We start from the raw sequence: 26087 nt of genomic DNA, 5'->3' as shown, positions 1-26087 counted from the left end.
AACAGAAGAAAAGACAGAACGATAGCCTTAGTGATTCGACCATGCACTACCGATTACCACTGTTATTGTATCATAATTAAATTGAGAGAGATATATCTTTTACGGTCTTTGTATATACAGGCGCGCACACACACACATGTATGCTATCTCTAAATGCGGAAAAACGGTGTATTTCCCCACGAGAAGTATCGCATCATAATAGATAGAGCCCAAACTTTAACCCCGATCTATAAGTCCTTGACAACAATGTTTTATGTCTATTTCTCCCCGAAACGTAAGTTCAATAGCTAAATCTCTCCGAATTAATACTTCTAGATCTATTAAGACACATGTCTGGGTTTCGTCGGTTATTGTTTACTTAACCGTTTATAACCAAAGAAAACCTAATTTTGACTCGATTAAAACACAAACCCAATACCCTTCTTCTTCTTTCCTCTCTTCTTCTTTTCTTCACCCGATTTCAAAATCTGGGTTTTGTTATTGTCAAAATTTTCTCTTTTTCACCCGATTTCAAAATCTGGGTGGTTTTTTTATTGTCAAAATTGGAATTCACTTTTCTTCTTGTTATTAAACCACTTATGATTAAGATTTTTACTAGCCAAAATCCTAGAACACGATCGTCTCGATTATAAGAAACAAAAGAGGTGAAGAGAGAAATCACATATTAAATAGGAAATTGTATAAATGTCAAACACAAACACTAATCAAAGCTTAGACATATACAAATAACTCTGTTAATCAATAATCTCTGAAAATCCAATCCATTGTATGTATATGTCTTAATCTCTTCATAAACATGGAGATTCCAAGCAAGCCATGTATAAAATTAAGTCCACTAAAGCTTAGGCACTTCAAAAGCAGTCTATTATATTGACACATTACTGTTCAATTGACATTCAAAAACAGAGAAATTATGCTCCATGAAAGCTTCGTCATTCCCGCCGCCTTCGCCGCAAAACCAGTCCTCGTCGAAGAATTAGCTCTTTCACCACCACCACGATCTTTACCTTTACCATAACCGCGATTTCCCACTTCTCCTTGCGATCAAGCCAATGATGATACTTCTTGTCATCTTCTTCCTCAACAAAGCTAACTCTTATCACTTTACTCTTCTTCTTCCCATCCATGTTAAGTGTATTCACCTTCACCACATTGAATCCATAAAAAACAGAGTTTGAAGAAGAGATCGATTTGGTTAATCTCAAATTTGCATCCCAAATCGATTTGGTTAATCTCATCAATCTCAGAATCTTCATGGCGAAGAAGAGAGACTAATCAAAGCTTATCAATATCAAAGACCCATTGATTTCATCAACCAAAAGTTAGTCTTTTGTTATTGTTTTTAAACGAAGAGAATCCTAGCGATGTCAAATTGATGGTATCGAAACCCTAAATATTTTGAAGCGAAGAAGAAGAAAAAGTTCGATCGGGTCGTTAATGGGTCGGCCGGGTTTGGGTTAATTTTTGATAATTTCGGTTTAGTTTTGGTTAAAGTTGGTTTTAAAATGGTTAAGGCTGAATTGATGTACACTAAACCGACGAAACCCAGATACGTGGGTTAATAGATCTCGAAGTATTAATTCGGTGAGATTTAGCTACTGAACTTACGTTTCGGGGAGAAATAGACATAAAACATTGTTTTTAAGGGCATATAGACCGGGATTAAAGTTTGGGCTCTATCTGTTATGATGGGATACTTCTCGTGGGGAAATAGACCGTTTTCCCCTCTAAATGCACAATAGTTGAGTGCCAATGTGCATGCCATGCCGATAAAAGAAACAAAATGAATCAATGATTAAAGCGAAAGCTCCCATTGGGGTAGCTAGGGGAGATGCATATTCGTACGATTTCGTATGTCGTTAGTACAGCTTGGCCGTAGTCGACCCCCAAAAACATTATACATTTATTATTCTTTTCATTTCTAAGTAAATGTTCATATGATGAATTAATAAAGACATATCCTATTTTCAAAACAAATTGATAATGACGTTCCCTATTTATCATTAATATATTTTCTTGGTAATAATATATGTATATATTGAATGGAATGTATAGTTTTTCATATTAACTAATGTTAGATCATGTATTATTGTAAAGACGACATGGTCCAAAAAAATCATTACCCATACCTATTCATCCATATTATAGTATACATACATTAAATAGATATACAGTGGACCTATGTTTGTGACTTTGTGTATAAATACACACGTACGACATCAATACTAATTCTCTACATTTTATCTCACACTAAACCCCAAAAACGTCTCTCTCTCTTTCTCATTCTCTCTCATAAACATGATGAAGAAGAGCAAGCTGATCACAAAGGCATGGAAGCAAATGTCAAGCAGAGTTGCCAAACACCACGTCGCCACTAATGATCAATATCATATACCACATGACGTACCAAAGGGGCACCTAGTGGTGTACGTTGGTAAAGAAGAGGAAAGTTACAAGAGGTTCGTTATAAAGATCACGTTGCTTCACGATCCCCTCTTCAGGGCTTTGCTTGATCAATCAAAAGATGAAGCTTATGACGATTTCACTTCCGGAGATTCCAAGCTTTGTATTCCCTGTGAAGAAAGTCTCTTCCTTGAGGTCATCCGTTGTGCTTCTCCTCGTTATTCTTGATGAGTCTTTGATCACGAAGAGGGTTCTCCGTACTTCGAAGTTCTAACGTTTAGGGTTTTTGATAATGGGAGAGGATCCATTTGAAGTGTTGTGAAATGAGCCATTGTTAGATATTATTAGCTGATAGTAGATATAATCTTCTCATCGAAGCCGTCATTGATTTAACATGACTTGTCTAAACCTATGGTGGTAATATCAAATTATCAAATAATTATGGTAATAAAATGGTAAAAAGTACACTCAAGCAATAATCGTGGGAGTTTGTTGAATCGAAGGTTGTTTTATTTGGAAGATATCACAAAACTGAGGATGACCCAATAGTTTAGTTAAAGTCGGGCTTCTCAGGGTAAGTGCAGCCAGATCTTTGGATCACCACGTTCGACGCATAGCATCCAGCTTTCACGCATTCCTCAATCGATTTCTCTTTCACCAACTGTGACATGAATCCTCCCACAAATGCATCACCTGTAAGAGAGATCAACAAAAATAGTATGGGTTAATATATCGGTATTGGTTCTGTCTATGACACAGAGAGGAATATGTTTTGTATCAGTTTTGAGGAGAAAGTTCGTTTGAAATACTAAAGGATCAGCTTATTCTATGATCATGTCAGTTTCTATCTAGTAAAATAAGCCTACAGTTGAATGTAGATTTGGTTACAACCCGGTCTTTAGATTATCAAAATTAGTACCTGCACCGTTGGTGTCAACCAGCTTCTCTTTTGGGAGAGGGATGACTGGATATTTCTTCACCTTTCCATCTTCAGCAACAACCACTGGATCTGCGCCCTGTGTTATCACAGTGGTCCTCTTGTATGTTCCCGTGGCCTTGGGAAGCTGTGAAATCTTGATGGCTATTTGTTCGACATCTTCAGTCTATATATAAACATATAAATGGTTAATCATTATCTCTGCTATACAAAACAGAACAGCCTGCTGAAATTTAGTCGTGCAAGAGAAATTTTCTTACCTCCCAGCCGTGAACCCTGGAGAAGGTTCTTGCTTCTGTTTCATTGCCGAAAACGAAGTCCATGTATCTGAAAGAGCAATGTCGAGTGTTTTTCAGTACATTTAAGTAATCATAACATCTGTAATGGATAAAAAAAATTAGGGAGAGCTTACGGCAAGAACTTCTCCTGCACATCTTTGAAGAATTCACAAATGAATGGAGCAGAAAGGTTCATTGTGAACACCTGAAGGATAAGTGAATAAGTTGGGTTGTTAATACAAAAGCCACTTGTTAGCAAATAAAAGATTCTGCTGCAACAGGGTCTCATGAAATGGAGGACCATGTCTTATTACCTTGTTGTTTGCAGCAGCATGCTCAGATACCAACTGAATGGATTCAGGCGATACTGTGAGGAAGAATCCAGCAATGTAATAGAACTTGGCCTTCTCAACTACCCAGAACATATTCGATCACAGATATCAGATCATGAAGAAATAATACGGAACTGTAAACGGATGCAACGATGAGAAAAAGAAGTTTACCCAATGCCCAGTTTTCAGGCTTCTTAAGGTGATCAACCTTGTAGCAGTTTGCAGCTGAAAGATTCGCAATAAGAGACCTTTCTCCACCAACAACACAGACACCGCAAGTTCCAGTAGGTGCCGACTCATCTTCATAATAGTGAACCTGATAAAAAAGCATGTTGTCATTTTAATTACAAATTATGAATTCAGTTTCAACAATAACTTCATACTATCGTCAAAAGACAAAAAATATGAAAACCTGAGAAGATTCAGGACACTGAGCTTACATTGACACCAGCTGCTGTAGCATCCTTCTTCATGGCCTCTCCATATTTGTCCTTTCCAATGGATCCCATGTAACTGGTTGCCCCAGGAATTTGAAGCATCCACTGCAGTCACCAGCAAGTAAAAAAAAAAAAGCTTGATTTTAGCAGTGGTTACTTTTAACCCCAAAAGAGTGCAAGAAAAAGGTAAAAGTATCTACCTGAGCCACTTTGATTGAGTTCTGAGTAGCACCTGAGAAAGAATTGAATATCACAATCTTGTCAAGGGTTACAGGATCGTCGAACTAAAGAACAGATGAATTACCTCCGGCAATGTATTCAACATTGAACTTGCTACTCATCTCATCATACCTTAAGAAAACAAAAACAATTTGCAAGTGAATATTAACCCATCAACTGTGTGCCTAACAAGGAATATGAACCCAGAGTGTCAAAAAGGTAGCCATAATCCATAAAAGATGAAACAAAGATCATCATTCCTGATTACAAGACCTAATTTCAACCATAATATACCAAAAGCAGAGCATAAATCAAAACTCACATGGGCAAATGTTTGTCCTCAGCGAGAATCGCATTGTTCAACTTGATGTCGTATCTGTCACACAGATTACAAAAAAAGATCATAAAAAATCGCACACAAATCACGCCACTGGAGAAGATTCAAACAACAAAACCTAGATTCATATCAAAATCCCATAAAGAGGATAGCGACAATGATACAGCAAAAGAAATTGGAAACAAATAGAAAAAGAGGGATCTGAGGCGTTTTTACTTGGTGAGAAATTCGTCGTCGACGACGGCAGAGATATCGAGGAGTGGGTTACCCATTCCGAGAAGGATTCCATCGTAGTTAGAAGAAGAAGCCATGATGATGAGAAGAGATTTTGAGAGGTTTAGATTCAGATCTGGGATTGGTTTGGAGGCAAGCTTAGTGCTGCTGAGTGAAGAAGCGTCTTGCGTTTATAATCATAACTCGAGGGGAGAGAGTTGGTGCACCAACGACATATTATTATTATTCTCTTTTAGTTTTTTTTTTTTTTAATAATTTTTAAACTAATAAATTAGTACTCTTTTTTTTTTTTTTTGGGTAGACTTCTTTTTGTGGACCGACTAATTTATATTGAAAAAGTTTACAAATATATAACATTTTTATTTCATCCTTTTACGACCAATGACAAAAATATATTTTACGACCAATGACAAAAATATATGAAGTGAGTTTCCTTCATTTGATGAGTTTGTCATTTCATCATAATCATAGTCTCATAGCTTTTTGGTCAATACTTAAGTAAAAAAAAAAAAAAGTTTGGATATATGTATAAAGTTGATAAACTGATTGAAATTATAAGAAAGTAAAGAATTCGTGTTCAAAAAAAAAAAAAAAAAAAAGTAAAGAATTCAAGCAACAAAACAAAATTCTTCTGATGGATTCAGAAAGAACATCACTTTTCCAGTGTTATGAATCTTGCCTTACGGCAAAGAAATTTAAAAGACGTTTTAACGCAGAAACAATAACTTCAAAACTCATGAAGAGCCGTTTTTTTCATTTTTCTTTTATTCTAATCGTAAAACAAGAAACAAGAAGAATTCGAGGCTATAAAAAAGGCTCCCAAAAGAAGATTCGATAAAGAATTGGACTTTACGATGTTCAGAGATGATCACAGATTGCCTTTGTGAATTCCGTGGTGGTCGAACTACCTCCAAGATCCGCGGTTCTGTATTTTCCCTCCGCTATGGTGTTGATGATTGCACTGTGGATTTGTTCTGCTTGTTCGTTGAGCTTTAGGTGACGCAACATCATCACTCCACTAAGAAGCAAGGCAGTTGGGTTCGCCAAGTTCTACATCATCGAAAAAACAAGGACAACAATAAATCACATACTAATCTTTCAACATTGGATGCATAAATGATACTTATTACCCCGTAAATGACTCGGTCCATAATAAGACTAAGCATCTGACTATGCTACCAAGAAAAAAAACAGCAAAGAGGGAGACGAGGAATCTTCTATTTATTATACTTGGTCTTACGGTAAGAGTTGAATTGAGTTCATTTAATTGAGTTTATAATATCTGAGAATATGATGAAACTGGAATGATAAATTGTTTCAAGGACCAACCTTTCCAGCGATATCAGGTGCAGAACCGTGAACTGCTTCAGCAAGGGCTACACCATCTTCTCCGATATTACAACTGCGTCAAAGATAATAAGGCCTTAAGATGATGTAGCTCATAATCATACTAAACAACACTATTCCTCAAGATGAAGTAACCAGTGTTTTCACCTTGGAGTCAATCCTAGTCCTCCAACCAATCCGGCACACAGATCACTAATAATGTCACCGTACAGGTTTGGCATCACCAAGACATCAAAAAGTGCTGGGTTTTTCACAAGCTGCAGGCATCTCAAGATTATCAGTCGCATATTCCGCAATAAATGGACTTGTCCAGCAAGTAAAAACAGTGGAAAAACAGAACTAACATACAAGTTGCTAAGAAACCAAACTTCTAAAATCTACAAGGTAATCCCGACCACTAACTTAATTAACGAAAAAATTAGATTCGGTGTCATAGCTTACCATCATACAGCAGTTGTCAATAACGACCTCCTCGTAAGTTATCTCAGGATACTTCTCAGCAACCTCACGACAACACTGAAAAAAGAAACAAAATGTAACAAAAACTAAGCAAAAATAACAATCATTGCTTTGATCCTCCGACCTCCGTATAAGAAAATATTTGGAGTTCTAAAACGGGCAGACCTTGAGAAATAGACCGTCAGTTTTCTGCATAATGTTGGCTTTGTGGATAGCAGAAACTCTCTCTCTTCCATGAGTCTTGGCATAGAGAAACGCATATTCTGCAACTCTCAAACTCGCCTGACGGGTAATGATTTTAAGACTTTCCACCACACCTCTAACAACCTATTATGAGTAAGGAGAAAACAAAACAATTATTAGAAACACTTTAAGAAGAACTAACCTGAAACATTCGATCAATAGACACAAGAAACTAAACCTGATGTTCAAGGCCACTGTATTCTCCTTCCGTGTTTTCTCTGATGGTAATGAGATCAACGTCATCGTAACGAGTTTTGTAACCAGGAAGACTGTAACAAGGTCTAACATTGGCATATAGATTAAGCTCTTTCCTAAGAGTCAGGTTCAAAGAACGGTGACCTTTCCCAATTGGAGTAGCCATTGGACCTTTCAAACCAACTTTGTTTCTACGCACAGATTCGAGACTTTCCCATGTCAAGAAACTCTGTGTTCTCGGATCTATCTCAGTCCCAACATAGTGTTCTTCCCACTCAATTGGCACACCAGCTGTTGTAAACACCTGAATCAGTACAAAACGCAAAAACTATCAATATACCGAATTCCCACAAATCGAAAATTTGTACACAATTCAAAATTCAATCAAACAATTCTCTCGTAACTATGATTCCAGAACTCGAAATTCTGCGCAGAAAACAGATTAGGATGAGGGACCTTTTTGACAGATTCGGCGATCTCGGGACCGATCCCATCACCAGGGAAGAGAGTTGCGGTGATCGGAGTGGTGGAGGAGCAGAAAGCCCTAGCGACGGAAGTAGCCGCACCTGAGCTAGAGTTCACAGCACCAAGGATCTGAGTCGATCGGTTTCCTCCGATCAGCCGTCGCGCGAGATTTGCTGCCATGGTCATCGCTTCAAGTACCAGAAGGACGCAGCAAATGAAAAAATTTTATTCGAGAGAGAGAGAGAAAGAGAGGACTTTTCTGCGTTGGGACAAAAGTTGTAAAAGAAGTAGCGAATATTTTTCTTCTTCCGTCAAAACGCCGCGTAGTTTCTAAGTTGCATTAGGTAAAACGGTAGTAAGTGTGATTACGTTAAAATACAAAACGGGAAGAAGTGTTTTTTTTTAAACCCTAGGCCCAATCAAGATAAATTTTATCAGGCTTCAACATCGGCCCAATAAGAGTGACATCTTATTTAATAATACACACACACACTACATAGGATGTTTACGTAAGTATTACGTCATCATACACACACTAAACCGGTTCCGGTGGCTTCTCCATAGCTTTATGCGGTGGTGCAGGTGCCGGGAAATTAGCCAACGGCGGTCCGTAGTGAAACTGGGACGCTGCTTCTATCCCTTCTCGCCGGCCGATTTTTCTTCCGATGAGATAAAAAGTGATAGCTACGATCAAAAGGAGTAGAATCGCCGGAAACGATAAGTAGATCACATAACCCATTATATTGTTTTAGTTACTCTGCTGGTGTTTTTTTTCCACAGAAATTTAAGGAGTCGAGGAACCAGAAGACGATTCGAGAAGAAAGAATGATAAGGCCACGTGTCAGTAATCTAGCGTTGATGTGTCAGCTACGTTCTGAGATCCAAGGAGATTTAACAATTCAAACCGACGATTTCTTTATGATTCCGCATTAAAATTACACAAACCGGATTCGGTTTGTAGCCTATGGTCCTATGATGATGATATGTATATAAACACTAGATTTTAACCCGCGGTACACCGCGGGGCTATATTTTCTTAAAAAAATCAAAATGTAATTTGTTTGATAGATTATTTTGATTGTTAATTTTAGGATTTCACCCGTGGTATACTATCTTTTATAAATATCAACCCAAACCCGTCCCATCATATTACCCGTCCCGTGAAATTAAACATCATTTAGTTATTTTTCTTTTTAATAATACTTTTATTTAAAAGCTATATAATTCAAGTCAATTTAAAAATTTCTTTTAAATGGTTCCCATAAGATATATATACATATATATTAAATTTGTATAGAGTTGAAATAATATTAATATTACAAACTTTTTATATAATTTAAATATTATAAATATTTTTAAAAATATGCAATATATATTTTTTGTTATTGAATAAGAGGATATTATGTGTAAGAAATGTAGAAAATAAGAGTTTAATATTTTTATTATGGAGTCGCAAGAAAAATCTTTTATTTCTATACATGTTATTCGTTTATTAATAATAAAAGAAAACAAATCCTTTAAATTAGATATTAACTAAAATAAACGCACCATAATTACTTATTAAGTAACAACCAATAAATTTCACCAAAAAATAGGTAACAACCAATAAATTCTAAACGCAGTAATTAAAGAATGAGATATTAAAAAAAATATCAAATAAGATATAAGAATCTTAAAATAATTGAATATCGAAATAATTTAATTGTTAGTGTCGATTTTAATGCCTTCATTAATGTGGATTTTTTTTTTTACAGAGAAATATTTCCTAAAGATTATCACATTAATGACTCAGAAAATTAAGGAAGATATGAATTTATGATTCTCGAAATCGTGTTGGTAATATCTTTAATTAATATTTTTCAAATTTAAATAATTAATGCCAATGGCATTCATCCGTAAATACATTCCAACTCCATGATTTATTTGCTAAAAGTCATCCAAAAATGTATATATAGATAACATTACAACCAAATTAAAAAAAAAAAAAGAAAAAAAAAAGAGCGAAAAATTCTGAAGCAACAAAAATCCTTTTTTTTTCTTCTTTTCTTAATACACAATTAACGAAGCAGAGGAGCAATCAAAAGCAAGAGTTTTGATGCTTCGGCTTCCCTCTCGACGTCTCCTTGATCATGAGATTCTCACATTCACAATGTTCTTCTTCAACCCAATGATCCGTACGCAGTCACGTTCTTTCTTGAACCAGGTCCATCCTGATTCAGACCTACCGGTTTATTCGATAACCGACGTTTATACCGCTTCAAAACCGAAGCCAAATTCTCTTTCCCCTTTGGGAATGCCACGTCTCCTGCAGCTGTACCGGTTCGGCCTTTCCTACAAGAGATTGCCATTTCAACGTCTTTGATTAGATCAAGAAGTGTGACTGCGGTTGTGCATTTGCCTTTAGCCGGTTTTGCAGCCGGAGGTAACATTCCGTTAGCTGAAGGCGGACTCGCTCTCTGGTGGCTCGCTGGAATCTGAAGGCAAAAGCACGGTGTCATCGGTGTCCGCAGCTTTGAGAACGCCGGATCAATCACTCCCTGTTTAAAAATCCATACGTGTCAATATTTTCAAACTGCAAAACTGCGGTTTTCAATGAAGAGTACTGCGGGTTCTTTTACCTGAAGGCGATTGAGAACGTAGGTGTACTTTCCCCAGAGCTCAGGCCGACTCTCCATGAGAGACAAGTCAAGGACACGGTGGATGCACCAAACTCCAAAGCTCACAATCAGATCAGCTCTCCAAACGCAACCATCTCCACAATTAGGAACCGATGAAATTAGTGGCTCCCCCATGTGACCTACCTGGTTTATTTCTCGAGCTTCAGCTTCATAGATAAACTTCTCTCGTGCAGCTACCCGGTCAATCAGTTCTTCATCGACTCCATCGCTTTGTCCAAACAACCACTCGGATCCTTCCAGTTTAATAAGCTTTAGAATACAGTGCCTGAACGACTGAAGAAGCTTAGCCTCTGCATCCACATTAGAAGAAGCGCTGTTGTCTATATTTATCGGATTAGATCTATTCCTGAGCTCCTCACCAACAGCACCATTCCTCTCCGCTACACCAAACTGCTCAAAGGGCTGTCTGGACCAAAGCGATCCAGTCCCTGTTGTTGCACTCTGTGGCAAACTGTAGGCATCTCTGTAGCCTCCTCTGGATTGAGAAATGTCATCATAAGTCGAGGGTACTCCAACCCGTGACCCCAAATTAGAATATAACGATGATTCATTGCTTAACCGACCATAAGACGCACCATACCCTCCTCCTCCACTTGACGGATCCCAGTATCCACTCTTGTTGTTCGGCAAATGCATGTTCCTTGCGGACATAGACAATCCTGAGATATCTGGCATGCTACTATACTTTTTCTCATTGGCTACTGCTGCGCCAACAGTATCAGTATTTCCAGAAGATGGAACACCGTAATAAGATCTTTCAGATTGTCGCGATATGCTTCTAGACCCAGCAAAATTCTCAAACCCAGGAGCTGGTCCAGGGGTTAGACCATTCTGGGACTTCTGTTTCAAGGCTAAAGCAAGTTGCTGTGTATAGCTCAATGTACCAAGCGCCATAGATCTCGATGTCGGGATCTCTCCACGGGATTGTAAGGCTTCAAGCCTTTCTTTTGCCAAATTGTCCACATATGACTTAATCTGGTATCCGTGAACTGTAGCTGGTTGTTGGTGTTCCCAACCCTCTGAAGATGATGGAGCACGCAGGCTAGAGTATCTTCTCTCACTCAATTCATAAGCATTATTATTATTAGTGGTGTTACTATAAGCCCCCAACATCTGCATACGGTTGACCAATGGTGACGGTGACGAACCTCTTTGTAGTCCATACAAAGAATCGATACTTCCGGGTGTCCTCTGCTGCTTCAGTGAATCATATAAACTTGAAGTCATCTGTGAATCCATTCCCTTTGCAGTTGGTGACATGCAATATCCACTACTCATGTCTTTTCCAAAAGAATCTGCTTTCATAGAAGAGGCTGGTTTTTGATCAGCGCCAAACAACTGATCTATTTTCTTTGCCCTGGCTTCAGCAACCAATTGCCCATGAAAATCATATAAATGTCCCCAAAATTCATCAAGGATCGCAGATAAGTGACGCCGGGCAGCACGCCCCAAACCTTGCAACCGTGAAAGGCTTCCAGTCCCACTTCCCCCTTCCCCACTTAAGCTGCGGAATGAAGGAGGACCATCAGATCCGACACTAAAGTTGCTTGAAGTAGCAGCTTTGGTAGCTTCTTCTGTTTCCCATGAAACCCCTTCAACATCCTTTTCAATGAACTTGCTGTTATTCTCCATGCTAACAATCTTCTCCACAGGACTCATCGGTTCAATTTTTGCCATCTTTGTTTCAACAATCAGATCCTTATCACTGACCTCATTAACCACCGTTGACTGCAATACAGACTGTTCCTTTACATCAGAGTCTTCCTTAAGACTACTAACTTGAGAGGTAGAGAATTTTACATCCAACTCGCTTTCCTCTAGGGGGCTCGAATGGATTTCTTGATCCGTCATTAGAATGTTCTCTGGCAAATCATAGACTGAGCTAGTAGCAGACGTAGTATCAAACTGATCCTTTACCCTGCTTTCCAGTCGCACTATCGATTCGTCTTCATTCCGCCTTGTTTCGCTTCTTTCAATTTCCTCTTCTTGATTAGCTGGATAAGATATAGCATTTTGAGCATCCATATTCCATATTTGAGCTTCTGCTCTGTTACTCGCAGATTTCAGCGGCGTAGCTGCAAGCCAAAGCATCAGGCATAAGGATGCACATGACGATACAAGTAGAGTGGTGTACTGAATCGAGGTGCCCATCACGGTATTCCATCTCAAACCACCAGCCCAGTCACTGCTCCCAAATACCATCTCAACAACAAAAACAACATTCAAACCCAGAAATCCCAAAAATGTTGTAAGCGCGAGGAACTCGCCAACCTGAGGGATTTTATGGACACCCATGATTTGTCTCGACGAAGCAATGCGGAAAAGTGGTATCACAGAGCAAGGAAGCATCATCGCCACCAGGACCTGGGTGAATATAAGTAACTGGTATATTCCCTCTGCACCAGATGTCCATACACAATAAAGGGCAGGAGCAACTGCAAGAATTCTGATTGTAGCACGATGAAGCCAACCGGGTATTTCTATCTTCAGGAAGTCATGCAGGACAACCTCTCCACCGAAAGCCCAAGCTAGTGCTGTAATTTGACTAGAGAAGAACAAGAGCATCAAAAAGACCACTGGAATGATCGGACTCATAAATACCTGCGCTCAACAATCAAGAACAAAATTATTAATAATCACAAAAAATTTCTGAAACTGTCTCCCTAAAAAGAATTAGACTAATACGAAACATAAAACCGTCAGAACAAACCTGCTCCATTAGTGACATGGCATCGTGAAAAGTCAGTACCACAAGGCCAGTACTGTGGAACACATTAGCTGCTGCATTCATCAATACATAATTTACAAGTGAAAGTCCGCTGAAGACACCAAAGATGGCGAACAAATGGTCTTGACACAAGCTGCTCTTGTCCACATCTGACGAAGATGTACTTTCCTGCGATAGAGCGTTCACTGCTTAATAATATTGCATCTTAATAGAAAAGAGAGATACATAGAAAGAGAAGAAGGTACCCCAGCAAAATAAGAATGGATATAAAAATTGTGAGGGACGATGCTTGCTCCAAGAAGACCCATCAGTGCAAATGCGCTCTCTCCATTTAACCGAGTTAACACTCCGTTCATAGAGAATGGGATCTCAGACTGACTCAGCAAGACGCCAGAAACATAGAGAAGTAAAACCAGGCCTGCCGAGCAAATGGATACTGTATTTGCCACACCATTTTCCTGTAATATTTGTATCCATGTCAGCTAATTTCTGATATTGCAAAACACAGAGGGAAAAAAAGGCAGGAAGACCAGTCATACAAGGAAAGAGGCGAAAACAGGAAATAAAAATGCATCGACGGCGGCCAAAAACACTCCAGTGGATAACTCCACCCCAAACAAAAGGTTAAGTGCATGTGCAACTCCCACAACCTGTTTACAATAGAGAAGCTCAAGTCAGAGGAATCGAAATTTTACCACATAATTAAAAATTTAAGAACGAAAAAGATTGTAAGTAACTACCATGGTAAGGTCGAGCAGAATTGCTGAGAACTCGGCCTGAATGCCCAAGAACATGCACGTCCACTTGTCATATTCTTCATTGCAGATCTGTCCCAGTAAAGAACATTAAAATGTTAGAGAAATAGAGAAGGTGGTTAGTAGAATTCCACTCTGAGAAAGTGACAAGTCAACCACAGAGCCCAGTTTTGTTATTTAAAAAAAATATAGCTAAAAGCTTCGAGACCAAAAAAATGCAGAGAAGGGGGGGAACAAATACCTGAGCCAAGTGTTTACCAGTTACAACGCTTATTCGAGCTGCTACATACTGGCACAAGATGGCGGCAAAATTGAAAAGCAGAGTACTTGCCACCAAGTCATACCCGAAACGAGCACCTCCTTCGATATTTGCAACCCATTTCCCGGGATCAATATATCCAACAGAAACCAAAAGGACTGGCAGTAGAGCAGGAACCATTCTCTGGATGAACCCTAGCTGAGGTCTCACATTCACAATTTCAGCTTCCATCCTAAATCTATCTGATAATATAATTACTCAGAGTAGGATTTAAGGGCAACTCTACAAATCAGTCAGTGGTTCACAGATTTGATCTAAAACACCTTTCCCTTGGTAAATTTGATTCCCTCCAAAGTCACACACAGTAGCGAATCAGTCGGTTCTTCTGTCAAAATAACACTGAGGCAAATAAAGCCACTCTAACACTGTCTTGTTTTACAGCTCTGTACAGTCTTTTTTTACCTAATAGCTGAAATTTCCTCTAGTAACCAATGCTAAGTTAAGGAGAGAGACCATACAACATGAGCTAAGTTGGTCCAAATGGAGGAAGCCCTAATAGAGCAGCCAAGAGCAGAACACAGACTTCCATATACTTAACCAATACGAATATCCCCAAACCATTCGAAATCAGCTTCAGACCTGAAAAAATTTATAGATTTTCGAATCAATAATTGATCTTAGTAGGAAGCAGCAACAAAAAGGAGATAAGCTCAAAAAAAAAATTTACAAAATTTCAACTAAATTGAAGCTAAAAGAATCGTAACGCTGACGAAAAGATACAAAAATGCAAAGATCCCGTATGATCTACGCATTCAGATCTTCGAGAAAAATAAGGTCAACCACAAACCAAGTATAGTAGAAAAAATGAAAAAAAGCTTAAATCTCTCAATTAAAACAAAACCCAGAAACCAAACATGAGAGAAGCAGTCGCGAAGAACTCAAAGTCTGGAAAATCCATAGAAAATTGGAGAGGGAGAGAGATCTAAGCTGAAACTAAGAATTCGATCCTTGTGATGAAACTATGAAAAGCTGAAAACGAGCAGGAAAAAAAAAACCCAGAAAGTCTCATTTGCACAAAATCCGAGGCAAAAGCTACAAAAACCCATGAAAGTCCGTACAAAGTTTCCCAGCAAAAAAAAACAGAGAATTAGGGTTTTTGAAAGAGGTCACCTTTGTAATCGCCATGATCGCAAGTTGACCTAACAACAATAATCTCAGTGAGAGAGAGAGGAAGGAGTAGAGAAACGGATCTTCAAGCCACGAGAGATAGAGAGAGAAAACAAGAGGAAAGAGAGAAAGAAAGAGCTCAGTTCCATCCAGAGAGAGAGAGATAAAAGAGATCCAAAAATCAATTATATAAAATATTTATATATAGATTACATATACATACATATTTGTATCTATAGGCCTGAAGGTTATGGGTGCTCGTGCCACCTTCAAAGAGAGAGAGAAAGATTATTATTACTATATATGTAAATAAAATGTAAAAAACAAAGGTATTATTCTTTTCTTTTATTATAGCTAAAAAACGTCTTTTAATTTAATTTTTCAGGTTTAACATATGGTTTCTTTAATTCATCTTTATTTAATATTTTAAACTAATCGTAGTTTTTGATTCCAAGATTAGTGGACAAAGAAGAGAATTATTATTATTTTAAAATTCTGGACCCCTCTTTCTCCTCATTGCATATGTAATAATAATAGCATCAAAAATTAAAATTCCTTTTTTATACACATCAATTATATCACACTTGTTTTTTTTGTTTTTGAAATACTGTATGCCTCTCTATAATATCCTTGTTTTACTAACAGAAAATATTTTTATTTTTAGCAACTAAACTTGAATTTATTAAAGAAATTTGTGATAAAATTTCCAATTGCGAAGCCAACAAAAATAAAAACCATATGAATAAACTTTATTAATGTATGCCAAGAAATCACTCTTACAATTAAAATACAAGGAATAATAATAGAAAACTCTTAAAACTTCTAGATGTGTGGATCAACTGGAAAATTGAGAAGACTTCATGTTCACTAGTTAAACCTTGCGTTGAGAATTCCTTTCTTGAGAAAAAGCTTGATAATACAGTTTCATATGGAGATTTGATCACGTATTTTACTTGATTTTGTGAAACTCGAGCTATATTAATCTTTTCGTACTTATGATTTATTATCATTTATGAGAGTAAACAAAAATGTTGTTTTCTAGTAATATTTTTATTTTTTGATTTTTATTTAAAAAATCAAACGGACGGTTACAAATAATATAAACGTGACTAACTTTAAGAGTACGAACAAAAAATTATGTACATTTGTTAAAATTGTGTATGATCAAAGATAGGGAATCAAATCTTCTAACTCGCAAAAGATTACATGTGTCTAGAAGATTTGAATTTTTTTTGTCACACTCTAAAAAAGTTTACGCGATTCTCGCATACTGTAAAATTCAAATCTCAAACAAATAAAATTATTTAACTACTGTATATATAACTTTTTGCTACCAATTTTTTATTAGCATTCAAACTAAAATATAAATTTAGATCTATTTATCTAATATTAGAAACCGATGTCTATGAATTTTTTAATGATATACTTATGTTAGTGTTAAAACAATTTTTAAATGTAAAAATATATCTGAAAAGGTTCTATTTTACATTTCAGTGTTACGCAAAATAATGGAATTATAATTTGCCATTTGCATAAATATAATACAAGAGAAAACAAAAACTTCCTTTGAAAATGACGTTATTTGAGAAAACTAACTAAAGTTGCTGAAACAATTAGGCGTTATCGAAGGCTGAAGTTGTTGACTAACAAAAATGGAAAAATAAATGAAGGCGTTAATACCATAAATATGTAAAATCGGAAAACAAAACAGGATTGGACATTATACTCCACAGAATGCTATAAATTTATATGGCAAATTTTTTATTTATTCTGCTGTCCATGTATTAGACATCAATATTAATTGCAAAAAACAAAATATTTGTCAAAAATAACAATTCATGGCCTTCAAACAAAAAAAACTCAGACATTTTGTTTTATGTGTCTTTTGATCTCCGAACTAAGAGCTTGATTTTGTTAAATCATCATTGAAAAACACTACTTTTAAAACAAAAAAAAAATCATATATGAATTTCCATTTTATAAAAAAAATATGTAGTTGGATTTTATATCTGATACATAAGTGATGTATAATAGCTAGATTTTGTTCTCACCAGTTACAATAAGTCATTAACATTTGTCAATAGATTCTAATAAATGTAACATTTTAGTACGTACTAACGAAGAAACAGTTACTAAAACCAAACTATAATTAATTAACTGATTCATATTTTAGTATGGTTAATTATATTTATTGATCAAACCATCATGCCGAAGTAGCAAAATCACAAAATCAAACCCAAACCAAAAGAAGAAAACAAATATAAATAGAATTTCTACTATTTTCAGTGAAATACTATAATCCACGTGTTCCTAATCATCTCCTACATCAATGGAAGTACAGCTTGGGCTTTCGATAACCATACATTGTACCTTCCTATTTTTTCCAATTTGATTTCTTTAGGCTTTTTTTATGTAACTTGTCACTATTATATTTAACATACTCATCATTATCCATATTCTCTTGTGAAACTATATATACATGTACATTGGATAGGAAGCAAATTAAAACACAAGAAACTAAAATTTTGCATCAATGAAAGGAACATGGGCTCCTCTCAGTCCTATGTTGATGTATATGTTCAATGAACCATAACATAGAGACCACACTTGTTTTCTATAATATTAAAAATAAATGGCTTACATACTTGAAGGTACCAACACAATTTCAAAGTTTGAGTGAATAAAAAAGTCAGAATTCTTAAAAGAGTCAAGATAGTCATATTTCAGTTACATATGGAATGTATAAAATCCTAATTTTAAATACATAAGGAGTATGTTTTGACTAATAAATCAATTTCAGTCATTTATTTTGGTCATAAGGAAATTTTTTTATTAAGTCTCGTTGATGTTGTTTGGGCAGTTAACCGAAAAGGGAACAAAGCTACATGGTACAGATCATTCATCAGCTTGAAGAATCTTTCTTGTCGATCTTTTTTAACTAGATTGTGATCTTTTGGGCTTTGTGTCCAAATATTTATTTATTAGTACTATTAATCTGTTGATAAATTGGATTTTTTGTAATATAACCTTTCATTAGTGTAAGGGACAATTTAAATTATTTTTCCTTCTTGGTTCACTGAATCTCTCTTGGGCTTGAAACACATGGTGGGTGGGTTCATAAGAATTGGAGATTTGATAATTTTAGTAATTAACCTCGAAACATGAGACGTCAGTTACAAATCAGACTCGTTTATTGTTCAATTAATTGGTTCCATTCAACATATGTTTTCGTTTAATCAAGTGGGTTTTCTTTATTTTTATTATTTTTCAATTAGAGTTGAGTTATTACGTGGAGACCAGAAGAATAAGATCGAATCGGGGCTGTTTTAGGAGGAGACATATGGATATTAAGTAACTTAAACAATTCGAGATTATGTTATGATTTTCTATAATTAAAGATTGCTTGGCTCAGGACTTGAGATCGAAAGTTGTAGCTCAGATAAATGTTTTTGTTAGTAAATTGAATCGAGTTGATCTACACATTCAGTTACGAAAATTTTATCCAGCAAAAGATTTCAAAACAAGAAAAATTGATTAGTACTATAAGTGGTAGGTCTTTCAACAACCAAGTGTTATAATCGATATTAGTGTTAAAGTAGGCCCAACGAATAATAAATTTAGCTTAGCATTTTTAGAAACTTTGAAGGCGAATGATCTATTCTATATAATCCGGAATGTCAAAACAGCCCCTTTATATCCAAAACCATTGGACCAAATATTTATCTAACGTATATGTACTTACTTAAAATGTAAATGAAATGCACTAGTTGATTACATAAACCGAAAATTTTGATACAATATGAAAAATCCACAAAACAAATATACATTTTGTACTGCCTAATCAAATTGGACTTTTAGATTGTCTAATAAATAATCTGATCTTACTCTTGGTATGAATCGTCTTGGAGCTCAGTTTTGATGCATCATGCATGTTATTACTTGTGTTGAGGCACATATTCCTGCAATACACCAATCAAAATTTTCAGGATTGTTAAACGAAACTCTGTCTAGTCTAGCAAGTTTTAGACATAATTTGAAACAAAGATAAAAGCATGTTTAGATATTTGATTTAGTGATTTGAATATATGGTTCGGTTTAGAGTTAAATTCGTATCATCTATCGATATATGTACCTCCAATTTTTTAAACAATTCTTTTGCGGTTGGCGCGGACACGATAATATGTCCAGCGGTTGGAAGAATAAATCCCTCTTCGACGGCTTTGTCGATGAATGATAGCAATGCATCGTAATATCCATCAACGTTTAATAAACCGACCTGCAAGAAAAAAACAACAATCGCAAACTCTTATCAAATAATTGATCAAAATTATCGTCGGTTACTATCTTATATATTACCACGCCAAACCGGTTTACATACCGGTTTATTATGGATACCAAGTTGTGCCCAAGTTATCACTTCAAGTAGCTCCTCTAGTGTACCATAGCCACCTGATGATTGATAGTGAGGACTCGTTGACTTAGTCAAGTGGCACGAATAGTAAAACTTAGGAAGATTTTATTAATTTTTTCACTTTCATTTTTGACCTCTAAAGAAAAGTCAACATCTGAATAATGAAAAGTCCTTCTCTTCTCTTTGGTACTTTTTCAAGTCAAAGGTCAAACATTAGTGCACTCATCATCATTCATGTGATCACAATATTTGCTACATAATTACCATTTTGTTTCTCTCAGAATATAATAAACCAGCACTACCCAAAAAAGTAAAACAACATTTTGCAACCCATATTATGATCTTTTAATGTCTGTTCAAAAATATAAATATATATATAAACTGAGAACATAAAAAATTTGTTAAATTGGATAAGAAACAGATGTCCTTTGTCGACATCTATTTTCACTGCTTTTGGATGTTGATGGATCAAGTACTTTTTCTGATTATTCACTTTAATTATTTCAAAACTATTTGTCGTGATTCTTTGACTCATGGGATTTCCCACATATCATATTAACCACATGTTATTAATACTTATTAAACGCACTCTTTAAAGTTCTATATAATGAGATATGACTAATAAAAGTTTTTTTTTTTTTTTTTTTGTTAAAGCACTAACATACATTATGTAGGGGGGGAAACAAACACTAACACATCTAACTTTAAAAGATTCTAGCATCATACATTGGGGACTCTAAATGTAGAAGCAAAGTTTTCACAAATGAGTATCAATAATATAATTTTTCATAAATTTATTTGTAATAAAGATAAAAGAGAGGGGGAGAGAGAGTAAATTTACCAGGCAAAGTAATGAAAGCATCAGAATGCTTAGCCATCTCAGCTTTTCTCTGATGCATGTCTGCAACTTCCCTCACTTCTCCTACTGTTTCTCCAGTTATCTTTGTGTTTGTTTGCGAGACATTGACAGAGAGACAAAAAGAGCATTATTATTACCATTATTGCTATTATTCCAATTCAGATCCATTGAAGATTGATCTCCTCAGGAAACGCTAATTAATACCTCTTGCAACATGAGGAGCTTTGGGATGACTCTGCATCATAATAAGAATTAAAAACCATATTTTAATGAAGAACATCCGAATTTTAATGAAGTACTATAGAATAAACATATAGACTAAGTACCCAATAACATGACGACCACCATCATGAACAGCTTGAGACACCAAACCCATTAAACCTATGCTTCCTCCACCATAAACAAGATCAATCTTCCTCATCACCTGTTCATCAAAATTTCAAACCCTAATTTTGTATTTTGTATAAGAAGGAATCTCAAAAACAGAACGACCTTTTATCATTGTTATTTCTCTTTTTTTTTTTTTAAACAGACTTAAGAATCTTTGAAAGAACTTATTGGTGAAAATTGAAAAGAGAAATGGGTAACATGCAAGTTGTATATATGCATGATAATATACCAATTCTTTGGCCAAATCAATGGCTGCATCTTGATAACTAGCTTTGTTGCCATTGCTACTCCCACAAAAGACGCAAATCCTCTTAAACCTTGAACTTTGTTTCTTCGTCATCTCCCTTCTTCCCTCTTCATCCTCCATTGTTTCGTCTAACTTGTCAAAGTCACAACTTTTTTTTTTGTTTGTTTCTCGTTCTTATGGAAAAACAAAGGAATATTTTTTTAGATAAGACAAGTCTATTATTATTAGTAACTCTCTCTCTTTTTTTTTTCTTTTTTTTTTTTGGTTTGGTTTTAATTAACTCTCTTCTTCTCTACAACCCTTTGTTATGTTTTATAGCGTGGATTGTCTTTCTTAAGTCTCTGCTAGGCACGTGAGAAACGTGGTCACACGAGTGTTCAACTCTTTGGCTAGCTCTTTCTATCAACAAAGATATTCTAACTCATCGGTTAGCACAATCGCAAGTGGTGCTCACACACGCGTTGAGCACTCTTTTTTTTTCTTTCTTCTCATTTTTTTTTTTTTTTTTTTTTTTCTTCTCATATTTCATACTTAGTATTTACAATCTTCCAATTTTTGTGGGGTTCCGGTCTAGTAAACGGTGAATTATTTTTACTCATTCTCTATTTATTTTGGTGTTTTTTTCTTTCTCATATACTTCATACTAGATTTTACCCCGTGGGTCGATTTTTTTATAACTAAAAAATTATTTAGCAAAATTTTAAGTTGTATTTGTTTTGTTAATATTGTTTATTTTGTTTAGTGTTTCTGATTTTATAATTAAATTTTGATTTTTAATTCTAGGATTTCATCCATAGTATATTGTTTAATATTAATATCGATCCAAACCCGTTGCACCATATAACCCCGTCCCGTAAAATTAAACATTATTTGTTATTTTTTTTAATAATATTTTTATCCACTACGGGTTCCAGGTTCATGCAGATAAGCCCGTAGAGAGTTACGGGTTTGCGGGTCAACCCGCCAAAAGAGAAGCTATCTTTTGAAACCCTTTGTTTTATTTAGAGGTTTTGAGAAAATATTCCTAAAAAATAATTTTCATTATATGAAAAAAAAGAAGTAGAAGAAATTATAGTATCAACATTCCCGATTTTTACATCACTCGTTACTATTAATTTTTTTTTTTGCAGATAAAAATCAGATTAACTAAGTCGAGATTTTTAAAAAGATTGTGTAGAGATTTTTGGTAAATTGTTGAGAACATATTTGATTTCAAATTTTTACTTAAATAGATAAGAAAAGATTTTGTAGAGACTTTTGCTAAATATATGAGAAATGAATTTTATTTAAAAATCTTTACTTAAATAAAACAAATCTAAATAATTAATGCTAATGGCATGCCATTGTAAATACTTCTCAACTTTAAGATTTATTTGCTAATTGTGATCCAAAAATGTATATATAGATTTGCAATCTTCCAAACTTTGTGGGGGTCTATTAATCTGTGAATTGTCTTTTTGATGAATCGGTCATTCAAACACCAACTTGTTATAGAATTATTTGCGATCATTTATACTAAAATTGCGGCAGCTAATATTTTCGAAATGTTGAAACTTAATTTAATTTGGTACTTATAAAAGTTTTTTTATTAACTGAAAAATTCTTTAGGTCAAAGTTTAGAGACTAATTAATCCTCACAATCTATCCTGTAAAGATATAATTTTTTCAAAAGTTGCATATTTGTCGATATCCTCAATAATTAAAGAAGTTATTATTTGCATGGCCATGAAAAAGAAAGTTGATATTATATTGTGAAAATTTTGTCTTTCTCGAATCTATTGTTTCTGTTCATGATGATCATAAATAGGAATTTCTGTTCTGGATAGGCCAGCACAAAACGATTTATTATCTGTTCGACGCTAAACAGTAAGATACGTATGATTTGGTGTTGGATTTTATTTCTCGTGATTGTTTAAAGCTATGAAATTTTTGTCTTTTCTTTGGGTTAAGTGCCAATCAATTATATGATTAGTTAGGGTTAATGAAACCTCTAAAAAATTGTTTTGTTGGTTTAATTATGTTGTTGACAAGAAATATGCTTCACTGTTGATTTTTTTCCTTACAGTAAAACCTCAGATTTTAATGATACAATGTGGAGATATATTATTTTGGGTAATATTACTAACTAGCCAAATTTGACACATAAATTAAGAAACTAGCAGAGAGAGAAAATTCTGTCGGAAAACAGCATGGATCCACCTTGTCTGAAGAGGTGAAATAACAAAACCATCCTCCGTTTGTTTTGAGATCTACAGTAGGCGACATTGTTTCGTGATATTTTTCAAAATAGCACGTAAGATTTAAATTTCACATGTTATATTTAACTAAAATACATGCTATTTAAAAGAACGTAGTGAATTTTTAAGAAAAAACATTGTTACCGAAAAATTAAACTTGAATAGAATTTTTTTTATAAAGAAATAACGTGTGATCTTAATAAAAACCGTGAATTACTAGAAAATAAGAATCGTTTTTAAAAGAAATTACATGTGATCATAATAAAAAACGTGTATTACTACAAAATAACATGATAGCGAAATATATTAAACTGAATAGAGTGTTTTTTCAAAGAAATAACATGTGATCTTAATAAAAACCGTGAATTACTAGAAAATAAGAATTTTTTTTAAAAGAAAATCACATGTTATCGTAATAAAAAACGTGTATTACTATAAAATAACATGATAGAGAAAGATATTAAATTGAATAGAGTGTTTTTTCAAAAAATATCATGTGCTCTTTATAAATAACGTGTAAAACCGGAAAATAATATGATAAAAAGAGATATATTATTCTATCACATGTAATTCGAGAAAAAAACATGTTATAAAGGGCATGTGTGTAATTACACGTGCTTTCCGACATCCAACAGACAAAGTACTGTAGCTCATGACTATTTTCTTAATTCTTTTTGAATCCATGGCTATTTAATATAAATTCTCTATTATGTTTCAGATAATACGACAAAGCCAACTTATGGTGCTATTTTCTTCAAAAAAAAAAAAAAAAACTTATGGTGCTATTGTGCTAATTAATTATGTTTTGTAGCATTAGCTCAATAGTAAATCCTAGTATTTCAGTAATCTCAAAGCCAAATTATGTTTTTAAGAGTGCATGAGAAAATATGTCACTATGCCATTGGTGAACCTGACTAGATTACTTACATTGGCGGACCCATAAATTATTTTTATTCGGGTCATAATTTTTGGTTAAAATCTATCATATAATTACTTTTATTAAAATATTTATTTATTATTCATAATTTAATTAAAAGGTATACAAATCCTAATAAATGCTATGATTTTTAAGAGAATAGAAAAACAAAAGATGTAAATATAAAAGAAAGTAAACATATTGAATATGTAAAAAACAAAAATTACTCTAATATTGTCGGTGAGAAGAAGGCTCGAAACCAAATATAGGGGTGTCAAGAGCAAGGGTTTTACCAACTGTGCTACCATTACTTCATTGTTTCCTATACATTAAAATGTATTTGAACATTTAACCCGGGTCAACTGACCCATTTTCTTTCTTAGTGGGTCCGCCACTGATTACTTATGTCCTAAGACACGTTAATACGACGCGTTCGCTTTGGGCAGAGCAATGTGTTGTCTCCCCTAATTCATATCTAAATTAGCTAATGCACAAACAAGATGATACATAGAATAGTATCATGCATCCAATAACAAATACAGTAAAAAGTTCCAAAAACTTGTGGTAGTTGAATTTTTTTTTATTTGACATTTCTCTTTTTAGTAGATTCTAAACCACTCATTCACAATAAATGCGATGATTTTACAAAATATAAAATTAAAATCATAATGATTACGCGACAAATATTGTCAGAATAACATAATTATCAATATTTCTCTTCGCCAATAAAACAAACCGAATTTACAATTACTCAAATTTTTAGTATATATACCAACTATATGTTCGAAAATCAACCTATCTAACATTAAATTACTTGATTGATAAGTCGACCAACTATATATTTTTCGAACTGGCTAATAATCAGATCAAGTTAACCTAGCTACTAGTGATAAGTTTGGAAAACTAGAAAAGAAAAAAAAAAAAGAGAGAGAGAAAGATTAGATAGTGGAAAGTTCGTAAAAGAATTTAAATGGGAAGATCCCTTATCCTCATCGTCGAGGCCTTTATCTATGATATCCTCAGTTAGTTTATATGCTAAAAAAAGATTATTCCGTCAGATACCATATTTTAAGACTAAATGAATCGGTGCTATAAACACAAATGATTAAAATCATATATTATAATCGAATGATTAATTTTATTCTACGCTTATATAAAAAAATTCATCCTCTACGTCAAACCAATATCATTTCTTGTTGTCTTAAATGTTTTCAATGGTTAAAAGTTAATACCAACATCTAATAAATATATTTCCTATGAGCGGGCCTGTGGCCAATAACTTAGCATAAAACGATTTGTCTTATCGTTTTAAATATGGGCTTTATATGGGTTTTGGACTCAAAAGTGTTTGATCCTATGATCCAACGGTTAGGATTTTGACTAGTGAACAGCGTAATCATATATATAAAAGTTGGTCAACTCTCTCCATCATTTCGCCACGTCAGCAGTGGAGATAGTGACACGTGTCATATCAGCATATTATATTTATTATTTTATTTTATTTTGTTAAGAATTTAAATCATGCATTAATTCTTACTTATATGAAAATTGACA

General features: G+C 34.6%; 5 protein-coding genes across 5 annotated transcripts; 1 reads left to right on the top strand and 4 right to left on the bottom strand.

The window, feature by feature from the left end:
- Window positions 1–2095: 2095 nt before the first annotated feature.
- On the top strand, window positions 2096–2710 carry LOC9307095 (indole-3-acetic acid-induced protein ARG7). The gene has a single exon (XM_002873040.2). It carries the CDS (start codon window positions 2299–2301, stop codon window positions 2629–2631), a length of 333 nt encoding a protein of 110 aa, XP_002873086.1. The 5' UTR covers window positions 2096–2298; the 3' UTR covers window positions 2632–2710.
- A 92-nt stretch (window positions 2711–2802) lies between these two features.
- On the bottom strand, window positions 2803–5375 carry LOC9307094 (adenosine kinase 2). The gene is made up of 11 exons (XM_002870978.2): window positions 5160–5375; window positions 4929–4982; window positions 4692–4738; window positions 4588–4619; window positions 4391–4492; window positions 4122–4266; window positions 3933–4030; window positions 3753–3823; window positions 3601–3667; window positions 3323–3506; window positions 2803–3096 (listed from the first exon to the last, which is right to left on the bottom strand). Exons 1-11 carry the CDS (start codon window positions 5252–5254, stop codon window positions 2954–2956), a joined length of 1038 nt encoding a protein of 345 aa, XP_002871024.1. The 5' UTR covers window positions 5255–5375; the 3' UTR covers window positions 2803–2953.
- Window positions 5376–5784: 409 nt separating this feature from the next.
- Window positions 5785–8682, bottom strand: LOC9307093 (isocitrate dehydrogenase [NAD] catalytic subunit 5, mitochondrial). Its single transcript, XM_021023087.1, has 7 exons — window positions 7878–8682; window positions 7405–7725; window positions 7149–7310; window positions 6966–7040; window positions 6672–6781; window positions 6507–6579; window positions 5785–6227 (listed from the first exon to the last, which is right to left on the bottom strand). The coding sequence occupies exons 1-7, from the start codon at window positions 8070–8072 to the stop codon at window positions 6036–6038; spliced, it is 1128 nt and encodes a 375-aa protein (XP_020878746.1). The 5' UTR covers window positions 8073–8682; the 3' UTR covers window positions 5785–6035.
- A 1212-nt stretch (window positions 8683–9894) lies between these two features.
- On the bottom strand, window positions 9895–15631 carry LOC9307091 (ethylene-insensitive protein 2). Its single transcript, XM_021023086.1, has 8 exons — window positions 15477–15631; window positions 14289–14945; window positions 14033–14119; window positions 13832–13942; window positions 13538–13750; window positions 13275–13460; window positions 10505–13165; window positions 9895–10423 (listed from the first exon to the last, which is right to left on the bottom strand). Exons 2-8 carry the CDS (start codon window positions 14535–14537, stop codon window positions 10046–10048), a joined length of 3885 nt encoding a protein of 1294 aa, XP_020878745.1. The 5' UTR covers window positions 14538–14945; window positions 15477–15631; the 3' UTR covers window positions 9895–10045.
- Window positions 15632–19138: 3507 nt separating this feature from the next.
- LOC9309154 (probable cytokinin riboside 5'-monophosphate phosphoribohydrolase LOG6) lies at window positions 19139–21846 on the bottom strand. The gene is made up of 7 exons (XM_021020491.1): window positions 21363–21846; window positions 21070–21167; window positions 20948–20978; window positions 20726–20825; window positions 19852–19922; window positions 19606–19749; window positions 19139–19432 (listed from the first exon to the last, which is right to left on the bottom strand). Exons 1-7 carry the CDS (start codon window positions 21498–21500, stop codon window positions 19409–19411), a joined length of 606 nt encoding a protein of 201 aa, XP_020876150.1. The 5' UTR covers window positions 21501–21846; the 3' UTR covers window positions 19139–19408.
- Between the last annotated feature and the right edge of the window lie 4241 nt (window positions 21847–26087).

This window comes from Arabidopsis lyrata (assembly GCF_000004255.2).
Source record: "Arabidopsis lyrata subsp. lyrata unplaced genomic scaffold ARALYscaffold_6, whole genome shotgun sequence".
In the NCBI taxonomy this organism is placed as follows: Eukaryota; Viridiplantae; Streptophyta; class Magnoliopsida; order Brassicales; family Brassicaceae; genus Arabidopsis; species Arabidopsis lyrata.
Note: the sequence above shows the minus strand (reverse complement) of the source record. Positions and strands in the feature narration are given on the sequence as shown.